Source organism: Paroedura picta, chromosome 16 (assembly GCF_049243985.1).
Source record: "Paroedura picta isolate Pp20150507F chromosome 16, Ppicta_v3.0, whole genome shotgun sequence".
In the NCBI taxonomy this organism is placed as follows: domain Eukaryota; kingdom Metazoa; phylum Chordata; class Lepidosauria; order Squamata; family Gekkonidae; genus Paroedura; species Paroedura picta.
In genome coordinates this window covers 30,331,749-30,354,581 of record NC_135384.1, presented here as the reverse complement: position 1 = coordinate 30,354,581, position 22,833 = coordinate 30,331,749, and the positions used below count along the sequence as shown (strand labels likewise).

The following is a 22,833-nucleotide window of genomic DNA, read 5'->3' as shown; positions in this document are numbered from 1 at the left end:
CAAAACTTACTGGCCGAGTATATGTAGCCTAGGATGGTAACACAAAAATTGAAGGTAGTGGAACCAAATGTCCAAGGGAAGGGATCTGGACCTGTTTAGAAAGGAGTAAAGATGCACGTGGCAATTCTCCCAAATGCATCTGAACCCCTTTCTAACCATCTCCAGATCACTGATCTTCAACATGGGTAGTGTTAAAAAATATCCATTAGAGGGGGGGTCTCAGTACTAGTGCTTAATGGAGCTCAGGTGGACAAGGGAGGGGGTCTGGGTTGCGTTAACATATACTCATGGGTGGGGGATCTCAGTACTGGTTTTTAATGGGGCTCATGTGGACATGGGAGGGGGTCTGGTTTGCCTTACCATATGCTCATGGGTGGGGGATCTCAGTAATGGTGCTTAATGGGGCTCAGTTGGACATGGGTGGGGGTCTGGGCTGCCTTACCATATACTCATGGGTGGGGGTCTCAGTAATGGAGCTTAATGGGTCTCAGACGGACATGGATGGGGGTCTGTGGTGCCTTATGGTATGCTCATGGGTGGGGTGACTCATAGTTATGATGCTTAATGCGACTCAGATGGTCATGGGTGGGGGGTCTGGGTTGCCTTACCATATGCTCATGGGTGGGGGATCTCAGTAATGGTGCTTAATGGGGCTCAGTTGGACATGGGTGGGGGGTCTGGGTTGCCTTACCATATGCTCATTGGTGGGAGTCTCAGTAATGGGGCTTAATGGGGCTCCGACGGACATGGACGGGGGTCTGGATTGCCTTACCATTTGCTCATGGGTGGGGGTCTCAGTACTGGTGCTTAATGGGGCTCAGTTGGACATTGCTGGGGGTCTGGGTTGTGCTATCATATGCTCATGGGTGGGGGTCTCAGCACTGGTGCTTAATGGGGCTCAGATGGACATAGCTGGGGGTCTGGGTTGTGCTAACATATGCTCATGGGTGGGGGTCTCAGTACTGGTGCTTAATGGGGCTCAGTTGGACATTGCTGGGGGTCTGGATTGTGCTATCATATGCTCATGGGTGGGGGTCTCAGTACTGGTGCTTAACGGGGCTCAGATGGACTTGGGTGGGGGTCTGGATTGCGATATCATATGCTCATGGGTGGGGGTCTCAGTACTGGTGCTTAATGGGGCTCAGTTGGACATTGTTGGGGTCTGGGTTGTGCTATTATATGCTCATGGGTGGGGGTCTCAGTACTGGTGCTTAATGGGGCTCAGTTGGACATTGCTGGGGGTCTGGATTGTGCTATCATATGCTCATGGGTGGGGGTCTCAGTACTGGTGCTTAATGGGGCTCAGTTGGACATTGCTGGGGGTCTGGATTGTGCTATCATATGCTCATGGGTGGGGGTCTCAGTACTGGTGCTTAACGGGGCTCAGATGGACTTGGGTGGGGGTCTGGATTGCGATATCATATGCTCATGGGTGGGGGTCTCAGTACTGGTGCTTAATGGGGCTCAGTTGGACATTGTTGGGGTCTGGGTTGTGCTATTATATGCTCATGGGTGGGGGTCTCAGTACTGGTGCTTAATGGGGCTCAGTTGGACATTGCTGGGGGTCTGGATTGTGCTATCATATGCTCATGGGTGGGGGTCTCAGTACTGGTGCTTAATGGGGCTCAGTTGGACATTGCTGGGGGTCTGGATTGTGCTATCATATGCTCATGGGTGGGGGTCTCAGTACTGGTGCTTAATGGGGCTCAGTTGGACATTGCTGGGGGTCTGGATTGTGCTATCATATGCTCATGGGTGAGGGTCTCAGTACTGGTGCTTAATGGGGCTCAGTTGGACATTGCTGGGGGTCTGGATTGTGCTATTATATGCTCATGGGTGGGGGTCTCAGTACTGGTGCTTAATGGGGCTCAGTTGGATGTGGGTGAGGGTCTGGGTTGCCTTACCATATGCTCATGGGTGGGGGTCTCAGTACTGGTGCTTAATGGGGCTCAGTTGGACATTGCTGGGGGTCTGGATTGTGCTATTATATGCTCATGGGTGGGGGTCTCAGTACTGGTGCTTAATGGGGCTCAGTTGGACATTGTTGGGGTCTGGGTTGTGCTATTATATGCTCATGGGTGGGGGTCTCAGTACTGGTGCTTAATGGGGCTCAGATGGACATAGGTGGGGGTCTGGATTGTGCTATCATATGCTCATGGGTGAGGGTCTCAGTACTGGTGCTTAATGGGGCTCAGATGGACATTGCTGGGGGTCTGGATTGTGCTATCATATGCTCATGGGTGGGGGTCTCAGTACTGGTGCTTAATGGGGCTCAGTTGGACATTGCTGGGGGTCTGGATTGTGCTATCATATGCTCATGGGTGAGGGTCTCAGTACTGGTGCTTAATGGGGCTCAGTTGGACATTGCTGGGGGTCTGGATTGTGCTATCATATGCTCATGGGTGGGGGTCTCAGTACTGGTGCTTAATGGGGCTCAGTTGGACATTGGTGGGGTCTGGGTTGTGCTATCATATGCTCATGGGTGGGGGTCTCAGCACTGGTGCTTAATGGGGCTCAGATGGACATGGCTGGGGGTCTGGGTTGTGCTATCATATGCTCATGGGTGGGGGTCTCAGTACTGGTGCTTAATGGGGCTCAGATGGCTACTGCTGGGGGTCTGGATGGCGATATCATATGCTCATGGGTGGGGGTCTCAGTAATGGTACTTAATGGGGCTCACATGGACATGGGTGGGGGTCTGGTTTGCCTTACCATATGCTCATGGGTGGGGGTCTCAGTACTGGTGTTTAATGGGACTTAGTTGGACATGGGTGGGGGAGTTTGTATCTGCACTTTTCCACATGCAGCCACATGGGTGACCTTTGGCTCGCCATAGAAGTGCAAAAACTCTGCAGACAAAGCAGAAATATCACGGCTCTCTTAGCCCCACCCACCTGACAGGTTGTCTGTTGTGGGGAGAGGAAGGGAAGGTCACTGTAAGCTGCTTTGAGACTCCTACTGGCAGAGAAAAGCAGCATAAAAGAACCAACTCTTCTTCTTCAGTAATATCAGGGCTCTCTCAACCTCCACTCCCTCAAAGGGAGTCTGTTGTGGGGAGAGGAAAGGAAGGGATTGTAAGCCGCTTTGGGACTCCTACTGGTAGAGAAAAGCGGCATATAAGAACCAACTCTTCTTCTTCTTCAGTAATATGCTTAATGAGGCTCTGATGAACATGGGTGGGGGTCTGGGTTGCTTTATCATATATTCATGGGTGGGGGATTTCAATAATGGTGCTTAATGGTGCTCAGATGGACATGGGAAGGGATCTGGGGTGCATCTGAGAGCCAACTTGGTATAGTGGCAATGAGTGTGGATTGCTAATCTGAGTTGGGTTTGAATCTGTGCTCCCCCACATGTAGCCTGCTTGGTGAGCTTCAGCTCGCCACAAATGTGGAAGAACTCCTCTGACACAGCAGGAAGATCAGGACTCTCTCAGCCTCACCCACCTAATAGGTAGTCTGTTATGGGGAGAGGAAAGGGAAGGGGATTGTAAGCCACTTTGAGACTCCTACTGGTAGAGAAAAGCGGCATATAAGAACCTCTTACTGTTCTTCTTCAGTAATCTCAGGGCTCTCTCAGCCTCCACTCCCTCAAAGGGAGTCTGTTGAGGGGAGAGGAAAGGGAAGGGGATTGTAAGTCGCTTTGAGACTCCTACTGGTAAAGCGGCATATAAGAACCACCTCTTCTTCAGTAATCTCAGCGCTCTCTCAGCCTCCACTCCCTCAAAGGGAGTCTGTTGAGGGGAGAGGAAAGGGAAGGGGATTGTAAGCCGCTTTGTGACTCCTACTGGTAGAGAAAAGCGGCATATAAGAACCAACGCATCTTCTTCTTCAGTAATATCGGGGCTCTCTCAGCCTCCCCTCCCTCAAAGGCAGTCTGTTGATGGAAGAAGAAAGGGAAGGCAACTGTAAGCTGCTTTGAGACTCCTACGGGCAGAGAAAAGTGGCATATAAGAACTTATTGTTCTTCTTCAGTAATATCAGGGCTCTCTCAGCCTCCACTCCCTCAAAGGGAGTCTGTTGAGGGGAGAGGAAAGGGAAGGGGATTGTAAGCCGCTTTGAGACTCCTACTGGTAGAGAAAAGTGGCATATAAGAACCTCTTACTGTTCTTCTTCAGTAATCTCAGGGCTCTTTCAGCCTCTACTCCCTCAAAGGGAGTCTGTTGAGGGGAGAGGAAAGGGAAGGGGATTGTAAGCCGCTTTGAGACTCCTACTGGTAAAGCGGCATATAAGAACCACCTCTTCTTCAGTAATCTCAGCGCTCTCTCAGCCTCCACTCCCTCAAAGGGGGTCTGTTGAGGGGAGAGGAAAGGGAAGGGGATTGTAAGCCGCTTTGTGACTCCTACTGGTAGAGAAAAGCGGCATATAAGAACCAACGCATCTTCTTCTTCAGTAATATCAGGGCTCTCTCAGCCTCCCCTCCCTCAAAGGCAGTCTGTTGATGGAAGAAGAAAGGGAAGGCAACTGTAAGCTGCTTTGAGACTCCTACGGGCAGAGAAAAGCAGCATATCAGAACCAACTCTTCTTCAATAATGTCAGGGCTCTCTCAGCCTCCACTCCCTCAAAGGGAGTCTGTTGTGGGGAGAGGAAAGGGAAGGTCCATATTAGCCGCTTTGAGCCTCCTAATGGTAGAGAAAAGCGGCATATAAGAACCACCTCTTCTTCTTCAGTAATATCGGGGCCCTCTCAGCCTCACCTCCCTCAAAGGGAGTCTGTTGTGGGGAGAGGAAAGGGAGGGCAACTCTAAGCTGCTTTGAGACTCCTACAGGCAGAAAAAAGTGGCATATAAGAACCAACTCTTCTTCTGCAGTAACATCAGGGCTCTCTCAGCCTCCACTCCCTCAAAGGGAGTCTGTTGAGGGGAGAGGAAAGGGAAGGGGATTGTAAGCCGCTTTGAGACTCCTACTGGTAGAGAAAAGCGGCATATAAGAACCAACTCATCTTCTTCTTCAGTAACATCAGGGCTCTCTCAGCCTCCACTCCCTCAAAGGGAGTCTGTTGAGGGGAGAGGAAAGGGAAGGAGATTGTAAGCCGCTTTGAGACTCCTACTGGTAGAGAAAAGCGGCATATAAGAACCAACGCATCTTCTTCTTCAGTAACATCAGGGCTCTCTCAGCCTCCACTCCCTCAAAGGGAGTCTGTTGGGAAGGGGATTGTAAGCCACTTTGAATCTCCTACTGGTAGAGAAAAGCGGCTTATAAGAATTTCCTATTGTTCTTCAGTAATCTCAGGGCTCTCTCAGCCTCACCTCCCTCGCAGGGGGTCTGTTGTGGGGAGAGGAAGGGAAAGCGGTTAGAAGCTGCTTTGATACTCCTACTGGTAGAGAAAAGCGGCATATAAGAACCAGCTCTTTTCTTCTTCCCATGTGCTCATGGGAGGGGGTCCTGAATTGGGCTTAGATGGACATGGCTGCTGGTACAAATTGAATTTATGTACATATGTGTATAGGTGCTGGTACCAAATTCTTTCAGATGCTCATTGTTACTGTCACAAATTGGTTCTTGTGCACCTGGGAAAGGTCTGGTTACAGGTGTCAAATTATATCCTATAGACATGATTACTGTTAACTCCCTATCTCTGCCAAGGTTGCTAGCAAAAAGAGCTGAAATCACTAAAGAGGGTGGGGGAGACCTGGGGGTGGGCAGTAGGACTGCAGAGGAGAAGAACAAGGAGTCACCTAAAGGCGGAGCAGAGCCTTTGAGAAGCGGTGTGTGGGAGCCCCCAGTTACCAGTGAGAATCAGAGTTCTAGGTGCCTCAGAGAGCCTCGCAAGAGCGGCTGCAGTACAGAAAGAACTGAACATGACATAAGAAAAGGAGGAAACCCACCAAGCTGGCTACTTATAGCTGAAGTGAATACAAAAGTCTTCTTTAATGGCTAATATAATAAAGCATAAAATTACAAGTATTTTTACATGTGTCTTATTCCTTGTTATTATTACAAATAAAACTGGTTAAATAAAATATTACCTTTTAAAAGTTTAAGGTATCTATGAACATTATTCTGTATTTTCTTATATTTTCTTGTCACAAAAGAAAGACAGTAAAACCCATAAGCATCTACACGGTCATTCCAAACTCCCATCACAAGAGGAAATATAACTCCCCAGTAATACTTAGCTATTAGTATCGCCTGGCCACTACGGCCTGCTTTGGCGTATGTCCTGGAGGGGACTGTGGTCACAGCCTGTTGTTTAGCTCTCCGCAGAGTTTAGATTTGGCCTCATTTTAAACGTGCCCCTGCTCCGTGTTTATAGCTCTTAAAGCAACAATGCATGGAACGTATCTGATTGGAATTTGCAGTATCGCAACAAAACAAAATCAATCCAGTGGCACTTTTAAGACCAACAAAGATTTATTCAAGCCGTTTGTTGGTCTTCAAGGTGCCTGACTGGACTCTGATTTTGTTTTGTTGTGCTGCTTCAGACCAACACGGCCACCCACTTGAATCTATGCTAATATCAAAGGGACGTGATCTGTCACATCTCAATAAGACAGGCAACAGCTCCGGGAGAGAAACAGGGTGATGAGGAAGGCCCTCCCTTATGCGCACACCCCCCACACCCCTCCCCAGGCAGCTTGGAGCAGAGGAGTCTGTTGGCTCCTCAGAGCGATGGAGGCTCCTTTAGCACATGGTGGTCACTGGGGAGTGAACCCGGGACCTTCTGCATGCCCAGCAGAGGCTCTTCCACTGAGCCACCAGGGCCTCTCCCTGGGCTGGAAGGCAGCAGACCAGGATGGACCTTGCATCCTGTAGCCCAGCCTTCTCCTCCCCACAAGTTTGCCGAAACTGATAAGCGCACAGGCTCCAGACCACCAAGGAGAGACAAATCAACAGAGCCTTGGGCTGTTCCCATTTTGTGGCATCTCATTTCCCTGCTTGCTGCCTTTTGTGACCCTGATTTTTAGCGGCCTTAAGATTTGCAGAAAGGCAAGACAGAAATATTTCAACTAAGCGCACTTTACATGACCAGGCATGCTAGTATATTATTATATGTTCATGAACACAGATTGTTTTTTGCTGTTTCAGGTGAGCAGACCTTTGCTCAGCAGGTACGTGAGGTGTGTGTGTGTGTGCGTGTGTCCCTCCATCAGCCCCACCCATCCGTAAGCTTTCTCTTCTCCCTTTCCAGCCTCCCCCCCAAAAGTTACCTCCTGTTTCCAAATCAAGCCCAACTTTGCAAATCTCTGCACACCAGTCAAATGTTCTTCATAGGGAGCACTGCAGGGGGGGGGGGGGGAGGAGAGAAAGTGACCACCTCTCCAATCACCCACCTCCCCTTTTGCACCTGCTCCTCTTGACTGGTTCCCCCCATGCAAAAACAGTCCAGAGTTTTAAATGTGACTTTCTTTATTTGAATTCTGAAGTGGAAAACACATTTCTCCTCCCCACCGTGGTAAGAATTCGGAGGGAGGCAAGAAAACCAACACCGTGACTTGACCACCGGAGGACACTGAAAGCCGGGCTGAAGGCCAGAGGAGGAGGGAGGAAGCAGGGCGGATGGGGACGGAAGAATGGCAGGCGAACCCCACCGCCCAGCTAAGTCCAGCTTATGGGTTCAGGGCTCTTGGGGCAGGCGGGAAGACTGAAGGCCCATAGGGCAGAAGGCGGATGGGGAGGGGGGGGGCACGGAGAAATTCATTTTTGGCTCCCCTGAGGAAAGTGCAGAGTATTTGAAACTGATCAATTCAACCAATCCCCCAAGGCCATTGCAATCCACTACAGAGAAATATTTTACATAAATAACAGCAATAATGCAGAAAAGGTGATGGAGTCAGGTTCAGGACAGGGTCTAATTCAGCACGCAGGAGGTCCCGTGTTCAAGCCCCAGCATCTCCAGGGGAAGAGCAGCCCTGAGGGGCGGGCCGGGGTCTCATTCACTATCGGTCTGGACACAAAGCACACAGACGCAACCGGGGGTGGGGGGTGCCCAGTGGACTACATTTCCCATGAGCCGCTGCTTGCACGTGCTGTCAGGGGCTCGTGGGAATTGTAGTCCACGGGCTTCGGGCGCCCCCGTTCGGCCGCCCCGCGAATGACGCTCGATTCCTCTCAGCCAGAAGACTGCATTTCCCAGACTGCATTTCGACGGAGCCCCGGCGATAGCGACCCTTCCGCTGCCCCTTCGGCCGCGCGGGGAGCCGGGGACGCCGGCGGAGGGAGCCGGGAGGAGCGCGGGGAGCCGGGCTGCGTCTCCGCGGGGCTGGAGGGCCGGCCTGGGCGCCTCTCGGGGCCGCGGGCCGGCGGAACCTCCGAGCGGGGCGGCGGGGCCGGGCGGAAGCGCCGGGGGCGGACCGGAAGCTGGCGCGCAGGGGCGGAAGTTCCGTCCGGCGGCGGCGGCGGCGAGGATGATGAGCTTCGAGTGGCCCTGGCAGTACAGCTTCCCGCCCTTCTTCACGTGAGTCGGGGTCGCCGCGGGAGGCCTCGCGCCTGACAGCCCACCGCCCCTTTCCCCCAGGACCCCCGGGAGGGGAGGGGAGGGGCCACCCGCCCGCCCGGTCCGCCGCCCGCCGCCCGCCCGCCGGGCAGGTCCTAGCGCCGGCCGGGTTCGCGCCCCGCGCCCCGGGGTGCCACCCTCCCTCTGGGGACGGGAGATCTCCCGGGAGGAGTCCCTAGGGCACTCGTGTAGTCATTAAAAGCCTTTCGTTAACTTCTGGCGGGGATGGCTGCTTCGGAAGGTGGGCTGCCGAGGTCTCTCCCCGCGCTGAAGCCCACCCTCCCAAGCCGTGCCTGCAGAATGCCCGAGGGGGTGGAAGGAAAGGCCCCCCGCGTGAGGCTGATACAGTCCGAGCAGGACGAGCAAGGAATCATTTGGGACAGGGAAGTTGCTACACAGCACCGAAGGGGTGGCCTGTAGGAAGGGGAGAAAATACTAATAAGAGTTCGGTTTTATACCCCGCTTTTCACAGCTCAGGGCAGGGCTACCCTGAACGTGTCTCTTGGCTGGCTGCAGAATGGCGCCTGGTGTGGCTCAGCTGGTGTCTGGAGGGGGGGGGGTAGCTCATCCGCTGAGCAGTGTCTGTCCCTGTTCAGGTTGCAGCCCAATGTGGACACGAGGCAGAAGCAGCTGACCGCTTGGTGTTCCCTGGTGCTCTCCTACTGCCGCCTCAACAAGCTCTACACCATGACTGTCGCCGAGGCTCAGGAGAGCCCCCTCTTCAACAACAGGAAACTGCAGCGTATCCTTCCTTAGTGGGGACTGGCCCTCACCCTCAGGGTAAGCTGACAGGACTGCCAGCCATTCCTTTGGGGCGGAGGGCGGGCTGCTGTCAGGGAAGATGGGGCTTCAGCCTGGACCTGGATAGCCCAGGCAAGCCTGATCCTGTCACTTCTCAGAACCTAATCAGGGTGGATTTGGAGGGGAGACCTCCGAGGATGTGGGAGGAGTTCCTCCAAGGAACACAGGCCATGGCAAACCACCTCTGACTGAAGTGCTTTGCCCATGAAGGCCTCTGGCTTAGCAGCCCTTCCTTTGCTGTCTCCCATCCAAGCATCAACCAGGGGCGAGCCGACAGACCTCCCAAGATCGGATGGATCAGACTAGCCTGGTCTGGTGGCCATGCGGGTATTCTGGAGGGGGCCAGCAGGGTGTAGAAGCACAGGAGAGGATCCTGGCCCTGTCTTTTGGGCGGTGGCTACAAGAGAGAGATCCTTGTCGCCCCTTCCAGGTGGACATTTTGTTTTTCTTGGCTGAGCCTGCATTAGAGATTTGCTAGGAAGTTTCCAGGGTTGCTTGCATTGGGAATAAGAAGTGTCCAGCTTTTGAGGGAAGGACTAGAATGCTGCACTGAAGCCCTGGATTCTGTGACTAGAAGCTGCAAACACTCAATGGTTTATCCTGCTTTGTTTACGTTTCTACACTTTTCTGCAGTCTTTTTTTTTTTTTAATCATTGCTATGTGTCCAGTAACTATTCCCTTAACTGTGAAATAGGAAAACTGCCTTTGGAATCCATCCTTGTTGTGCTAGAAGAGCTCAGAAAAAAAGGTGGGTTCTGGTTTGTGCTGGCTCTGGAACATCTTGGGGTCCACTTTTCAGGGAATGAAGGGTTGCAAACACGGGGGGGGGGTCCACCCCACCCCCACTATCCAAAGCCTGATAACCCCCAGCAAGAGGCCCACGGGAGTTGAAGGGCCACGTCACGTAGGGAAGGAAGCTGATGGGGCACAGACAGGCTGGGACTGTGGGACAGAGCTGGTTTTCAATGGGGCAAAATTCCAGGTCTCAAATATGATTGTGGGGCAGCCCAACAAACTATTACCCAGATGTGATGGAGCTTTTTGTCCTTTCCCCAACTGCAATTGAGTGGATTGAAAACTTAAGAGATTAGTATGGATTTTTTTGCCCAATTGGTCTGCATAACTGTTGGACTTAATTGCCTACATATTTTATATTATTATATGCTGTGTGAAGAAAAGGAAGAAGAATTGGTCTCTATACCCCATTTTTCAGTACCCAAAGTAGTCTCAAAGTGGCTTCCAGTTGCCTTCCTTTTCCTCTGTGAGGGAGGTGAGGCTGAGAGAGAAGAAGAGTCTCAAAGGGGCTTCCAATGGCCTTCCCTTTCCTCTCCCCACAACAGGCACCCTGTGAGGGAGGAGAGGCTGAGAGAGCCCTGAGATTCCTGCCCGGTCAGAACAGCTTTATCAGTGCTGTGGCGAGCCCAAGGTCACCCAGCTGGCTGCGTGTGGAGGAGGAGTGGGGAATCAAACCCAGATTGGAAGCCTCCATCCTGAACCACTACACCAAACTGGCCATTTAATAATTGATAAATAATAGCCCTCATTTTCAAAATGTTACACTCAGGGGTGCGTTCCAGTTGCCTATGGGTGTATTTTTGCTTTCTTGGCTAAAAGGGGGTTTCTGAAACGAAAGATACTCAACAAGCTGTGTTTTCTGGTACGACTTGTTTCCCTCGCTTTGCCTTTGTGAGTCTGCTCTGCAGTGCGGTGCATGGGCCAGGATGCCTGTTCAGCTTGAAGGCGATGGACTGCCTGTTCCTGTTTAGCAGTAATTCCGCCTTGGCTTTCAGTGGGTTTTTCTTCCAGGCGTGTGTGGTTGGAATGGCAGAGAGTGTGCGTGTGGCCGGGCACATTTCCTCAGAAGCGGGCCTGGCTGCTGAGTGCCACTGAGTGTGTGTTTGTGTGACGTGGGCCTCCCCAGTTCGGCTGCCACATGCTGCTTGTGCTGAATTGCAGGGAATCTGGAGTGGCTGGACAAGAATAAATCCAGTTTCTTGGTCTTGTGGCGACGGCTGGAAGAATGGAGCAAGCTCATCTACCAGTGGGTAAGCTCCCAGTGAGGGCTGTGGAGAGATGGCGTGGCGGGAGGGTCAGAGGAGGGTCCTGGGGTCAGGGCCCCACCTGGCCAGTGCAGATTGCTGGTGACACACTATCCTAGTGTGGCCTACGTCATAGAGCTGCCGTGAAGGTAAAATAGAGGGGAGGCGAACAATATTTGGTCCCCCCTTGGGGAGGAAGACAGGGGATAAACAAAGCGAATGGCCAGTTCCCTGTCTGGCCTTCCTAAGCTGTCTGGGGTCCTCCCTCCCTCCTGTCTTGACCACGGCTTCAGTCTGAAGGACTAGAAAGTGGCCGTTGTTTGGCTGAAGGAAATGTCTGTTTGGGGGGATGGGGCCACCCAGGGCCTTTGCTGCGTGGCGCATCCTGCAGAGCCCCAAGGCTGGAGCTCCCCAAGCCAGCAGGCTGCTCCCCTTGAAGCTGAAGGAACCTTATTGCTGCCTTCCTTACTCTGATGGAGAAGTTTCCTTAAGGGGAGACAGGCCAGTCTGCACCTGGGAAATGCTCTGGGCTCTCTGCTGTAGGAGAATCAGCTCCCAGCGGAGCCTGGCGTTTCCTTTCTCCATCTTTGGAGACTTTTAGCCAGAGGCTGGATGGCCATCTGGCGGAAAGGCTGCTTCTATGAAAGCTTAAGGGGGTGGCAGGTGACAGTGCATGAGCGGAAGGGCTGCGAGTGTCCTGCCTAGAGCAGGGGGTTGGACTAGATGACCCAGGAGGCCCCTTCCAGCCCTCTGATTCTATGATTCCCTCCCTTTCATTGCCAGGTCTCAAAGAACGGGCTGACCAACTCCGTGTTCACGCTCTACGAGCTGTCCAGTGGCGACGACACAGAGAGCGAAGGTAGTGCTGGACGGAGAGCTCTCCTCTGCCCAATAGCCTCTTTTCCAGCCAGTTCTGCCCGGGTTTGCTCACATTTCATACTGATTGATGATTGATGGATGTAATTTATACAGGGATGTATATCCCGCATCTTCAGCCAAAGGGTGGGTCACCACAATGGAGAATAAAATAATATGAAATTCATTTAAAACATAGTCAGAGCAGTTGCCCAGGGAAGTCCCAGAAGACAGGGGAGTGGTTTAAAAGTGCATTTGGCTCCTGTATGTCCAGTGGAGCTGTACTGAGGAAGACATATCCGAAATGGGCTGGTCCACTCTCCTCTTGACGTTGCTCTTTCTGCTGCGTTGTGTTTGCACGCCCTAGAAGGTTAAAGAGAGCAATGCAAGAGTCACAGAGTTCACTTTGTATTGGCTGCACAGGGCCTTTCTAGTTATGGGCTACAGGAGGCGACTGCAGAATTTTGGGCCAGGCGGCTGCGTCCGTCCCCTGCTGAGCCTGAGTGGCAGCTCCTCCCCCTTCTCCCCCCCCCCCCCCGCTCCCAGAGCCAGGCATGTCGCCTCCTCCCCCTCGTGATGCCTTTTCCTTGGGAGGGGACGAGGGCCGTTCCTCTTAACCGGCTGCCTTTCCTCTCCTTGCCAGAGTTCCACGGCCTGGAGGAATCCCTGCTCCTCCGCGCGCTGCAGGCTTTGCAGCAGGAGCACAAGGCCGAAATCATCACACTGGACGATGGGCGGGGCGTCAAGTTCTTCTAGGGCCCTCCTGCTCTCTGCTCCGAGGGGCTCTTGGCCGAAGGGGCCTCTGGGGATTCCGCTCCCTCGCATCGAAGGCCGGAGCGTCACACGTGCCGCCCGATGGCTCAGCACCCGCCCCCTCTTCAGCGCTCCCCCTTCTTCTGGACTCTCTTTTTGTATTTCTCCTCTGCTGCTTCTGCCCCGCCGAGGAATCGTTGCACTCCAGAAACTCTGGCTACAGCTTTGAGGAGCAGAGTCTCCTGCAGGGCCAGCGGAAGGCAGGCAAGCGTAGGCTCTCTGGCTTTGGGCTTCCTGGTGCCGGGTGTGCCCCACGGCCTGCTGACATAGGGTCAGAATACAGTGGGGCAGGAGGCCATCAAGTGCACCCCCCCCCCCAGCAAGAAGCGTGGGGTGCAATTAAACCGCATAGTTCTTTGCAGAATAGTCTTGTGTGCCTCATTCCGTGTGTGTCTCCCCCCCCCCCCTCACACGAAGCTGCCCTGCATGGACAACGCAGCGGAACCTGAGACCATCAGCCTGTGCCCAGATTAAGCACCAAGCAGCAGCCGTTTACCTGCCGCCCTTGCCCTCTGCGTGGGAAGTGTTCTACGGGCCTGGGCAATACAGCAGGTGATGGGGGGGGGGAGGCCATGCCAGCGGGCCGGACCGATCAGCAAAAAAGCCCGTGGCGGAGTCGTTGCCCTTGGGGGAGTCGCCGAGGCTCCTAGGAAAGGGGTTGCTCCTTCCAGGCGGGGGTTAACCTTGTTCTCCTTTTGTCCAGCCAGTGGGACCTGGCGGCAGCGTAGTTAAGGTCTCCTTTGAGCAGCAGCCAAGAGCGAGAGAGAGAGCTGCCAGCCAATTTTCTTCACTCGGCGGCACAGCGAGATGCCGCTGGGTCCGGCTGCTGCTTTTAGAACTCGCCGCCTTGTCCGGAAAGCTCCGCAGGGTTGCAAACACGGTTTTCTGGCCTCTGCGCCTTCTGGGGGCCACGGGGGGCTCGGATCCGGCAGAAGAACTGCTTGACCTTCCTGCTGAGCAGCTTTGATGCTCTTTTTGGAAGCTGCCAGTCCTGTCCCATCCCCCCCCCCCCCAGCAGAGCTGCTTCTGTGGGACGTGGCATGCAAACAAGTGGCAGAAGATGCCTTTCCCCACATGCAAGTAGAAGGTTCACCTGCTTAGTGTGGATGCATCAGAACTGCTCAGAGTCCCTGGAACGGGGCCCATTCCTGTGGGGTCATCTGGCCTGAAAAGGAAAGCCAAGCCGGGAAAAGCAAGGCAGCTGCAGTTGTGATCCCAACAGGCTGGAGACGCCTGAGAGGCTGGGGCGGAGGGAAAAGGCGGGCAAGGGAGGCGGGGGTGGGGGCAGAAGAGGGTCCCCCAGCCACTCTCTGCCCAAGGTTGCCCAAACCCCTAAGGCGGAGGGACGAAAGTGCATTAAAGTATATTCAATAAACAATCTATTTGATAGAGCTTGAGGTCGTTTTAATATATATATTTTAAAAAACCAAAAAAGGAACACTTATTTTGCTATGTGGGTCACAACAGAGAGCCCAACCGTGACCAGCAGGGGGAGCAGGCGCACTCCTTATATGGCCCTCGCTGGTGAGCTACCCAGAGGGGCTGCCTCCACTTCCCAGTTCCCTTCTGCTCCCCCACCTGGATGCCCAGGTGAGCCCCACCCCGCCAGATCTGGGAAGCTCGGCAGGGTCAGCCCTGGGGAGCCCTTGGAAGGGTGTCCTCCCAGGAACGGCCGGGCCGGGACACGGGGGCAGGCCACGGCCAGCCACCTCCCAACGGCCCTGACCCAACTGGCGGAGTATCTTCGTCTCTCCTGGTGCTCTCCAGCTGCACATGCTCCGTAATGCAAATAAATATACCCCTTCCAGCTTGCCTGGCTGCTGCTCTTTGCAGTTCCTGTTCCTCACCAGGGACCAGCAGCTGAAGGGTTCGCAGCGAGTTGATGGAGGTCGTGGTGGAATTCCACATTCCTTCCAGTGTCCTTTTGGCCACACAGCCCCTCAGGGTCCCCTGGCTGCTCCCACTCCCACTGGGGAGGCCTTGCCTCCCCTCCCCACCTACCCCTCTCCTCTCCTTCTGGCCTTTTGGGGGGGGCTGCCACTTTCCATCTGGTCCCCCCCCCCCGGCTCTTCTTTGCATCTCCATTTGGGCTACATCCAGCCGTGCCTTCAGGTGGTGGCCGTGTTGGACTGAGACGGCAGAAGCGAGTTGGGAGTCCAGTGAGGCCCCTTTGGGAGAGAAGAGCCACGTTTGTTTTACAGGCTCTACAGAGGACAGCTGAGCATCTTCAGACCAAGGAAGCTGTGGCCAAGATGAGACCTTTTGTGCACACGCCCACTTCCTCAGGCCCAGTGGAACAGCACCGGCCTCCTTGCAGATCCTCCCGGCGAGGCCTCCCGTCCCCTCTCCACCTCCCCTTCTCCAGGAGGAACATCCCCCAGACCCCCAGACTCTCCCCAGAGGACTTGGTGGGACAATGCCACAGAGGCCACCCTCCACGACAGCCATGTTCTCCAGCTGAACGACTACTGTTGTGTATCGCATGGGGTGTGTGTCCTGTTGCCAGACTTGAGGAGTGCCTGGCAGCCGGGCAAGGGGCGTTGGGAGGGGGTCTGCCATGGCCTGCCTCTGCGTCATGACCCCCCCCCCCTCGTGTTCCTCGGAGGACCTGCCACCCAAACCCTCGGAGGTCTCCCATCCAAATCCTAGTCAGGGCCGGCCTCGTTTAGCATCTGAGATCTGGCGGGATCCGGCTGTTGAACTGACCTCTGCTGCCTGGAGCTCAGCTAGAATCCCAGGAGAGCCTCAGCGGCCAGCTGGAGGTTGGCAAGCTCGCCCTCGCCCCTGCCCACGTCCCCCTGATGCTGAAACCCGGTCACCGAAGGCCCTGGGAACAGTCGGTCTTGGCGTGCCGTTGTTCCCTAGGCTCCTGGGCGGCTGACGTCAGAGCAAATGGCCATTTGAGAAAGTCCAGCACTCGGGAGGCAATCCAAACCCTCCCTTTCCGTGCTGATGCAGCCGTGATCCTCAGCCCTGAAGAGGGCTCCTGCAAGCGCTGCCTTCGCTCCCCCCCCCCTCCTGCAGAAGCCGCTGGGGGCACCTGGGTGGGATGGGCCAGCCTTGGGTCCCCCTCCCTGTGCCCGCGACCTTGGGCAGTCAATCGTTAACCTGCACACCAGGTGCCTCGTGCCTCTCCGTCAGCCTGCCTCCGGGCCTCGCATTCTTGCCAGCATCCCCCCTCCCTCTGCCCTTGGTCTTAATTAAACAGCCGGTCTTGGGAGGAAACGGCTGATGGGTGAGGAGATAAGGAAGGAACAGTGGGCCAGCGCCAGATGCAGCCGCCTCCCCTGTGTCCTCGAAGGCAGGCACCCACACGGGCAGCCCCTCTCTCCCACCCCCAGGCAGCAGCGGGCACCTGCTGGGTTTGCAGGTATTGCTTATTACGTCCAATAGGAGGAGGAGGAGAAGTGGGACTTTTTAAACCCTGAGTCCCAAAGCAGCCTTTCCTCTCCCCACAACAGGCACCCTCTCAAGTAGGCGGGCCTGAGAGCTCTAACAGAACTGCTCTGCGAGAACAGCCCTAAGAGAACTATGACTGGGCCAAGGTCCCCCAGCTGGCTGCATGGGGAGGAGTGGGGAACCAAATCCAGTTCTCCAGATGAGAGGCTGCTGCTCTTTAACCAGTATAACCAGTGCACCATGTGGGCTCTCTGGTACATCTGGTAGCTATAAAACATGAATAGAACTAAATTCACGTCCAGCAGCATGCCTTTGTGCCCATGCACCCTTCTTCGGATACACTGAAAGGGAAGTTGCCGGTTTGTACAGGTAGGCAGAGGGGGAGAAACAATCCCCACACCACACATGGTGTAACAGAAGCAGAAACCAAGCGGAAATAACTAGCTTTGTGTATACAGTCACCATTTGTTTGGCCTTAATTTTGGAGGGGGAACCTTCTGAAATGCAACAAGATCGGTCTAGCCTGGGCCACCCATGTCGGGGCATGGTTGATTTCACCCAAAGCCCCTTCCTGGGAGAAAGGGGGAACCGAACTGGCCAGATGGGCTTGATTTGCTTTGGGGTCGGATGGTTTGTGCCCATCCCCAGTGGAAGGAAATAAGGTTGGAATGTTTTACGCAGGTTTGTATTTTGTCTTAAAATAGTATTGTTCATTGGGCCTGCCTGTGTCCTTTATGAAGAGTCTATCCCTGCATTACTTTTTAAGGAACGCACGGCCCAGCCTGGCTAAGTGCCGTTTCTGCCCTAGCTGGCCCTCGTGACAAATGAGTCCGACCCCACTGAGCGAGGCGCTGGGAGAACTCGGTCCAGTCCCCACTCCTGTGGGAGAGGCTCGCTGTGTGAGAGTTTGGGCCAAACACGGACTCCCAGCGTAGCCTAACTTGCAGGGTTGTTGTGAAGATGGAGGGGAATGCTGGAGAGGCGGTGGGGCGTTGGCAGCCCTCTGGGGAGAGGCCCTCCTGCCTCCCTTCCCCGCTCTTTGGCTCCCGGTGCTCCTTCTCTAAGCAGGGCTGCGGCTGCCAGCCCCGTCCAGCCCCGGGAGGTGCTTGGTGTCCTCCGAAGTCAGAGCTCCAGCTGCGGAGGCAGATTCGGCTGCCAGAAGAGGTCGGCCCAGAGATAACGGCTGCTATCAGGAAGCTGCACGCCCTGGTGCGTGTGACCGGGGGGGGGGGGGGGGAGGCAGCCCCCCCAGGGCCATTCTCAGGCGGGCTGCAGTTGAGCCTCCAGGCCCAATCCGTTGTGGGTGCAGCTGTCTCGTCCCATTGAGGAGGTGGGAGGAACCTGGGTGTAGGTAGACCAGGGAGTTGCTGGGGCACGGAAGGCTCTGTGCTCACCTGGAACCATCCCAAAGGCCTCTGGGGCCTGGCACCCGGAGTCTGCTTATCCAGGAGGCTGCTCTGCCTTCCAAGAAGCCGCAGGGCAGCCGGCCCACCCAGATATCTGCATGGGAAAGAGAGTTTCCAGGAACCGCCAGCCCAGCTGAAGAGGCAGAGACCTCCACGGCTGCCCCTTTGCGATCCTTTGGAAAGTCAAGGGCTTCTTGCAGCCCCCCGAAGGAAGGGAAGAGCCGAGCACCTCCTGGCTGGCCTTCAGGGGAGGCCTGAAAGGGGCCCTTTGCCTGGGCAGGAGTGGGGACACAGTGCCTCCGTCCAGCACGCTGAAGCATAGAAAGAACATTTTAAAAATAAGACCCGAAGGCACTCGGCCAAAGTCAATCCCAGGATGTCATGCGGAGCTCTCCCGGCTAGCAGGTCTTAAGCTCCTTCTCCGTGGCGTCCCTCCAGAGAGCAGGGAGGCCGCGGCTGGGCTCTTTCGAAGCCCCGGATGCTTGGCAGCCAGAGGCATAAAGTCCCAGGAAATTGCGCAGGGCATCAGGATGCTGGCTCATGCGCTAGCTCGTGCGTGGCAAGGCCAGAGCGGAGGGTGACCCAGCACTTTCTGGCAGCTCCGTAGCTGCCGTGGCCCACCCGGCCAGGCTGGTGTTGCCACATCCTTGGCTGGGGCCCTTGGGAGACCCAACTGCCTCGGGCAAAGGGTGTGGGGCTCCTTCTGTGGCTTCCAGCCGGCAGTGCTTGGCCTCCGGGCAAAGTAACGATCAAAGACAAGAGTTACCCTGAGCTTGTGCAGAGAGCACAGAGCAAATGAGTAAACATCAGCTTCCCTTCCTGGCCAGAGCTTGTAAAGCTAATTGAAGGGACCATGGGCACTCTGCACCTGGACAGCATTGGGGGTGATTTTAAGAGACAGCAAAGAGGAGGAGGAGGAGGAGGAGAACAAGAGCTGGTTGTTACAGCCCACTTTTCACTTCCCATAGGAGTCCCAAAGCAGCTTACGAATCCCTTTCCCTTCCTCTCCCCACAACAGACACCCTGTGAGGTCAGTGGGTCTCAGAGAGCTCTGGGAGAGCTGTAATTGGCTCAGCTGACTGCACTTGGATGAGAAGTGGGGAATCAAACTGGGCTCTGCTGCTCTTAACCATGCTGGCTCCCCTGTGTCTTAAAGGGGCCACGGGACTTGCATTTTGGGGAAGGAGAGAGAGGTGCCTGAACCTGAGCTGCAACATGGCCCTGTTATGCTCAGAGGCCCCATCTTTTCAGGTGCTTCACATCCCTGCTGCAGAAGCCAGAGAACTGCCACGGCTCATCCCCCCAGACCCCCAACTCCTGCCCCATCTGAGGGGGCGAAGAGGCCCCTCTCCTCTCCTCTCCTCTCCCCTGGGCTGGGCTGGGCGGGCTGCCTGGGGGCACTTTCCACCCATCAAAGAGAGCTGCTTGGCGGTTTGATCCGTTGTCAGCGCAAGAGGAGAAGGCGCATCTGGGAACCTGTTTTTCTTCTGCCTGTCGGATTCTGGCACCCCCTCCGAAAAGTCACGAGACAGAGACCGAAAACAAGCGAGCCCAGAAGCAAGCAAAACAGCAGGGTCAGCAGTTTCCCTTGACTCTTTCGGCCCATAAACCCCCCGCCTCTCACAACTGCGGCCCCCGCCTGGAAGGACAGTGCATCGGAGAGCACACACACGTGTGCCCATGCATGCAAACACACACGTACATGTTTCTCTGCAGCGTTGCATCACACTAGCAGCAGGCAGGCAGGCAGGCAGGCAGGCAGGAAGTTCCTCAAGGAGCTGAGCTGATCATCACTTCCCCCATAATTTTCTAATTAGGCAACCCTTGAAGGTCTGTGCTGGAAGTGAAGGACTTTGCCCTGTCTCTCCACCTCAGGCCCCAGAGTCAGAGGGGAAGACAGGAGATCCCGCCTGCCCTTACTTGAGTGCTGTCCCTTTCAGGTGTAGACTGATGCTCTCAAGGAACCTCCTTCCTTCCTCCCTCCCTCCCCTCTCTCACGCACTCACCTTCATTCTCCATCTTTGGGTTCCTGCCTCTCTCTCCATCCTCCTTAGAATAGATGAGAACTCTCTCTCTCTCTCTCCCTGCTATCCTGTCCAGAAATGGATTTCCTACAACAAAGTAGTTAAGTCAGAGAGAAAAGAGAAAGAGAAGCCCCCACAAAGAACGCATGGCCCTCTGCTACTTATGGAAACCTTGCCCTATTATTCCAAGACACTGCACTGGAGCTCCAGGCAGGGCTCCCCAAGGCCCCTGGGGATGGTGCTGCCAGTGAGACATATGCAAAATCCCGAGCAGAGAGCAAAGTCCTCAGCGCAATCTGTGTGAATCAACGAAGGAAGATGCTTGGCTGCCTGAGAGGAAGTGCGGCCTGGCTTCCCAAATATGCAGGACTTCAAGATCAGCAAGGCGTAACTGTCTGTGGCATTGCTCCAAAACTCCAGGAGATCTCTGTTCCAACCCTGTGCGGGGTCTGTAGCAACATGTGCTTTCTAGAGAAACTCATGCGCTGTTCTCTGGTTTCAGGCAAGAGGACACAGGAGGAGGAGGAAAGATTTGGTGCTTAACTGACACAGAGAGGCGTAAAGGCTCAAATCGGCCTTCCCTGGAAGCTCTCTTCCTAATCTGAGCCATGTAGGGGGTGAGCAGCAGGCTCCAAGGTGGAGAACTGGGCTGGATTCCCCACTTCTCCTCCCCAGGCAGCCAGCTGGGTGACCTGAGGCCAGTCACAGTTCTCTCTGCTGTTCTTGCAGAGCACTTCTCTCAGAACTCTCTCAGCCCCACCTACCTCCCAGGGCGTCTGTTGTGGGGAGAGGAAGGGATGGTGCCTTGAAGCCATTTGGGGACTCCTTTAAGTAGTGAGAAGCCGGGGACAAAAGACTGGTCCTTCTTCCCCTCTTCTTGGTCTTCAGGATGGGAGCTTTTCCTTCCCCCACACAGGTGCTTACTGCTCCCGTTTCCCGGTGTGGCTCCAGGTGGCTCTGAATCCTGACACATCTGGCTCCCTCCCCGCTGGCAAATCTACGCATTCTGGGCCCCTGAGCAGTGCACGGGCTACAGATGGCTCAGCCCCGCCCTCCAAAGTGCCAGGGAGGGGGCACGGTGGCTCCTGCTTCAGCGGGCCAGTTTGGGAGGGAGTGGGGCTGGCTGCCTCCCCCTCCTTCCTGCCAACAGCTTGACCTCAGGGGAAAGAGAATGAGCGCCCGACAACGTGGCGGTGTGTGTTGTGTCAACAGTGCCACCGGGCTGGCGGAGAGCTGCCATGGTGCCCCCAAGCCCGCCCTGCCCACTCACGTACTGTTGTCAGTCACACCCGCTCAACTGGCTTTGGTCCTGGAACCAGCTGGGGCTGCCAGAGCCAAGCGGGCATGAGAAACACCTGCCCTCGGGAGACGGCACCTTTTGGCTGGGCACGAGCAGCCCTGGCTCCAACTCGCAGGGCACAGAGCGACTCCCTGGTCTTACCTGCCGCGTCCTTCCCTGGCCGTTCAGAGCCCAGCCAGATAAGAGAGGCCGACAGGCTTTTATTTGTTTCCCTGAATCACTGCGGAGCTTTCCTCCCGAGTCCTTTAAACACAGTTAAGCTTTAACCGCAAAGGCGGATGTGAAGGCCACATGGTCTGCAGGCCGCTTCTTGAGGAGTCTTTCCCCCGTCCGTCCTCCGGCTTCTCTGTTGGGAAGAAGCAGAAGAGTTCTTTTCGATACCCCGCTTTTCACTGCGCAGAGGGGTCCCAAAGCAGCTTACAACCCCCCCCGCCCCCCCCCCAGACTGGCTGCATGTGGAAGAGGAGGAGGGGGGGGATTCTGGTCTCCAGGTTAGGCGCCCCGCTGGAAGTCGGCCTCAGAGGTGGAGATACGGCTTGGCAAAGGCGGGGGGGGGGGGGGAGGAGGCATGGTGTGTGTCTGAGATAAGCCCCAGCATGACGCTAGCGGCTGGGGAAGCTGCAGGAGACTCCAGCCTTCCAGGACTTTCCACGGAGGACCTCAAAGCAGCTGTTTGATTTCTAAGAAGAAACTGCAAGAACGGCCTGGCAGAGGGAAATGGCTCAGTGGGGCTGAGAGAGACTGGCCCAAGGCCGCTCCGGGGAGGAGGGACGGGGAATCAAGCCTGGCCTTCCAGGTTAGAGGTCACTGCGCTTCACCTTGACATCATACAGAGATCCAGACTGGCACTTGGGGGGGGGGGAATCCATTCATCCCTTTTCCACAGTCCCATAAGCCAGCAACCAGAAAAAGAGTTGGTTTTTATATCACTCTTTCCTCTACCCAAGGGAGTCTCAACGCGGTTTACAACTGCCTTCCCTTCCTCTCCCCGCAACAGGCAGGTGGGGCGGGGAGCCCTCTGAACCGTGACTGGCCCAAGGTCAGGCAGCCGCCTGCATAGGGAGGAGTCAGGAATCCAACCCAGCCTGCATGGCCAGACCTAGGTGCTTCCGTGCTTCTGCTGTTGAGCGGTCTTGTTTTCTTAGCCTCACCTCCTCTCAAGGCCGGCTCAGCAGAAGAGAACCCTTCGGCACCATCCGCCCCCCCCCCCAGAACTACAGAGCTCTCCCGAGGGGCCCGTAAGGAGCAGGTCCCAGGGGATCGCATGAACGGTCACTCAGGCAGCCCCAGGGGAGGGCGGTATATCAATACGATAAATACAATAAATAAAATGAGTGCCAAGTAAGCAACCCTCCCCCCTCTTCTACCTGCTCCTTCCTTCAGGCTGGAGAAGCTGAGGCCTTTCCTCCTCTTGGGACCCCCTCTGACGGCCGCCTTCTGCTTGCCGGCCAAATCCCCCATTCTCCTCCAAGCCCGGGGGCAGCTCTCCGGCTGCAGGATGACCGGCGCCCAGGAAGAGAGCGACTGCAACGGGCCGGGCCGTGACGAGGCCATTCCCTGGGCCCAGCAACAGACCGGGAGGCCAGGGCCAGCTCCCGCCGTCCTTTGGCTTGGCTCCTCTGCTGCCCCTGCTCCGGCCAGCCTTCTGGGCCTGGAAGGGGTCCGGCCTCCCTCCTTGCTGCAGGGGAAAGGCCCACACGAGCCAGGAGCCTGGCCGGCCGGGCCCACGCTTGGCCACAAAACCCATGAGCCCCGACCCGA

The 22,833-nt window shown here is 55.6% G+C and overlaps 1 protein-coding gene and 1 long non-coding RNA gene across 4 annotated transcripts; one reads left to right on the top strand and one right to left on the bottom strand.

Moving 5' to 3' along the window:
• The first annotated feature begins 8,170 nt into the window (after window positions 1-8,170).
• Window positions 8,171-13,307, top strand: VPS25 (vacuolar protein sorting 25 homolog). Its single transcript, XM_077313130.1, has 6 exons — window positions 8,171-8,396; window positions 9,032-9,177; window positions 9,931-9,984; window positions 11,193-11,281; window positions 12,059-12,134; window positions 12,774-13,307. The coding sequence occupies exons 1-6, from the start codon at window positions 8,347-8,349 to the stop codon at window positions 12,884-12,886; spliced, it is 528 nt and encodes a 175-aa protein (XP_077169245.1). The 5' UTR covers window positions 8,171-8,346; the 3' UTR covers window positions 12,887-13,307.
• On the bottom strand, window positions 12,266-22,791 carry LOC143825114 (uncharacterized). 3 transcript variants are annotated; one of them, XR_013226948.1, is made up of 4 exons: window positions 22,440-22,791; window positions 21,214-21,418; window positions 19,755-19,859; window positions 12,266-12,493 (listed from the first exon to the last, which is right to left on the bottom strand). It is a non-coding gene; the product is annotated as an uncharacterized LOC143825114 (long non-coding RNA). The 3 variants fall into 3 exon arrangements; XR_013226950.1 differs by lacking the exon at window positions 19,755-19,859 and having other exon boundaries at window positions 12,270-12,493; XR_013226949.1 differs by lacking the exons at window positions 12,266-12,493; window positions 19,755-19,859 and adding an exon at window positions 14,292-15,111.
• Window positions 22,792-22,833: the final 42 nt, after the last annotated feature.

Excerpts from the sequence above, each read along its gene's own strand:
- VPS25 (XM_077313130.1), top strand. The coding sequence starts at position 8,347 with ATGATGAGCTTCGAGTGGCCCTGGCAGTACAGCTTCCCGCCCTTCTTC. Across the intron at positions 9,985-11,192 it reads AGAAGAGCTCAGAAAAAAAG|GGAATCTGGAGTGGCTGGAC; the intron begins GTGGGTTCTGGT and ends GCTGAATTGCAG. Across the intron at positions 11,282-12,058 it reads GCAAGCTCATCTACCAGTGG|GTCTCAAAGAACGGGCTGAC; the intron begins GTAAGCTCCCAG and ends TTTCATTGCCAG.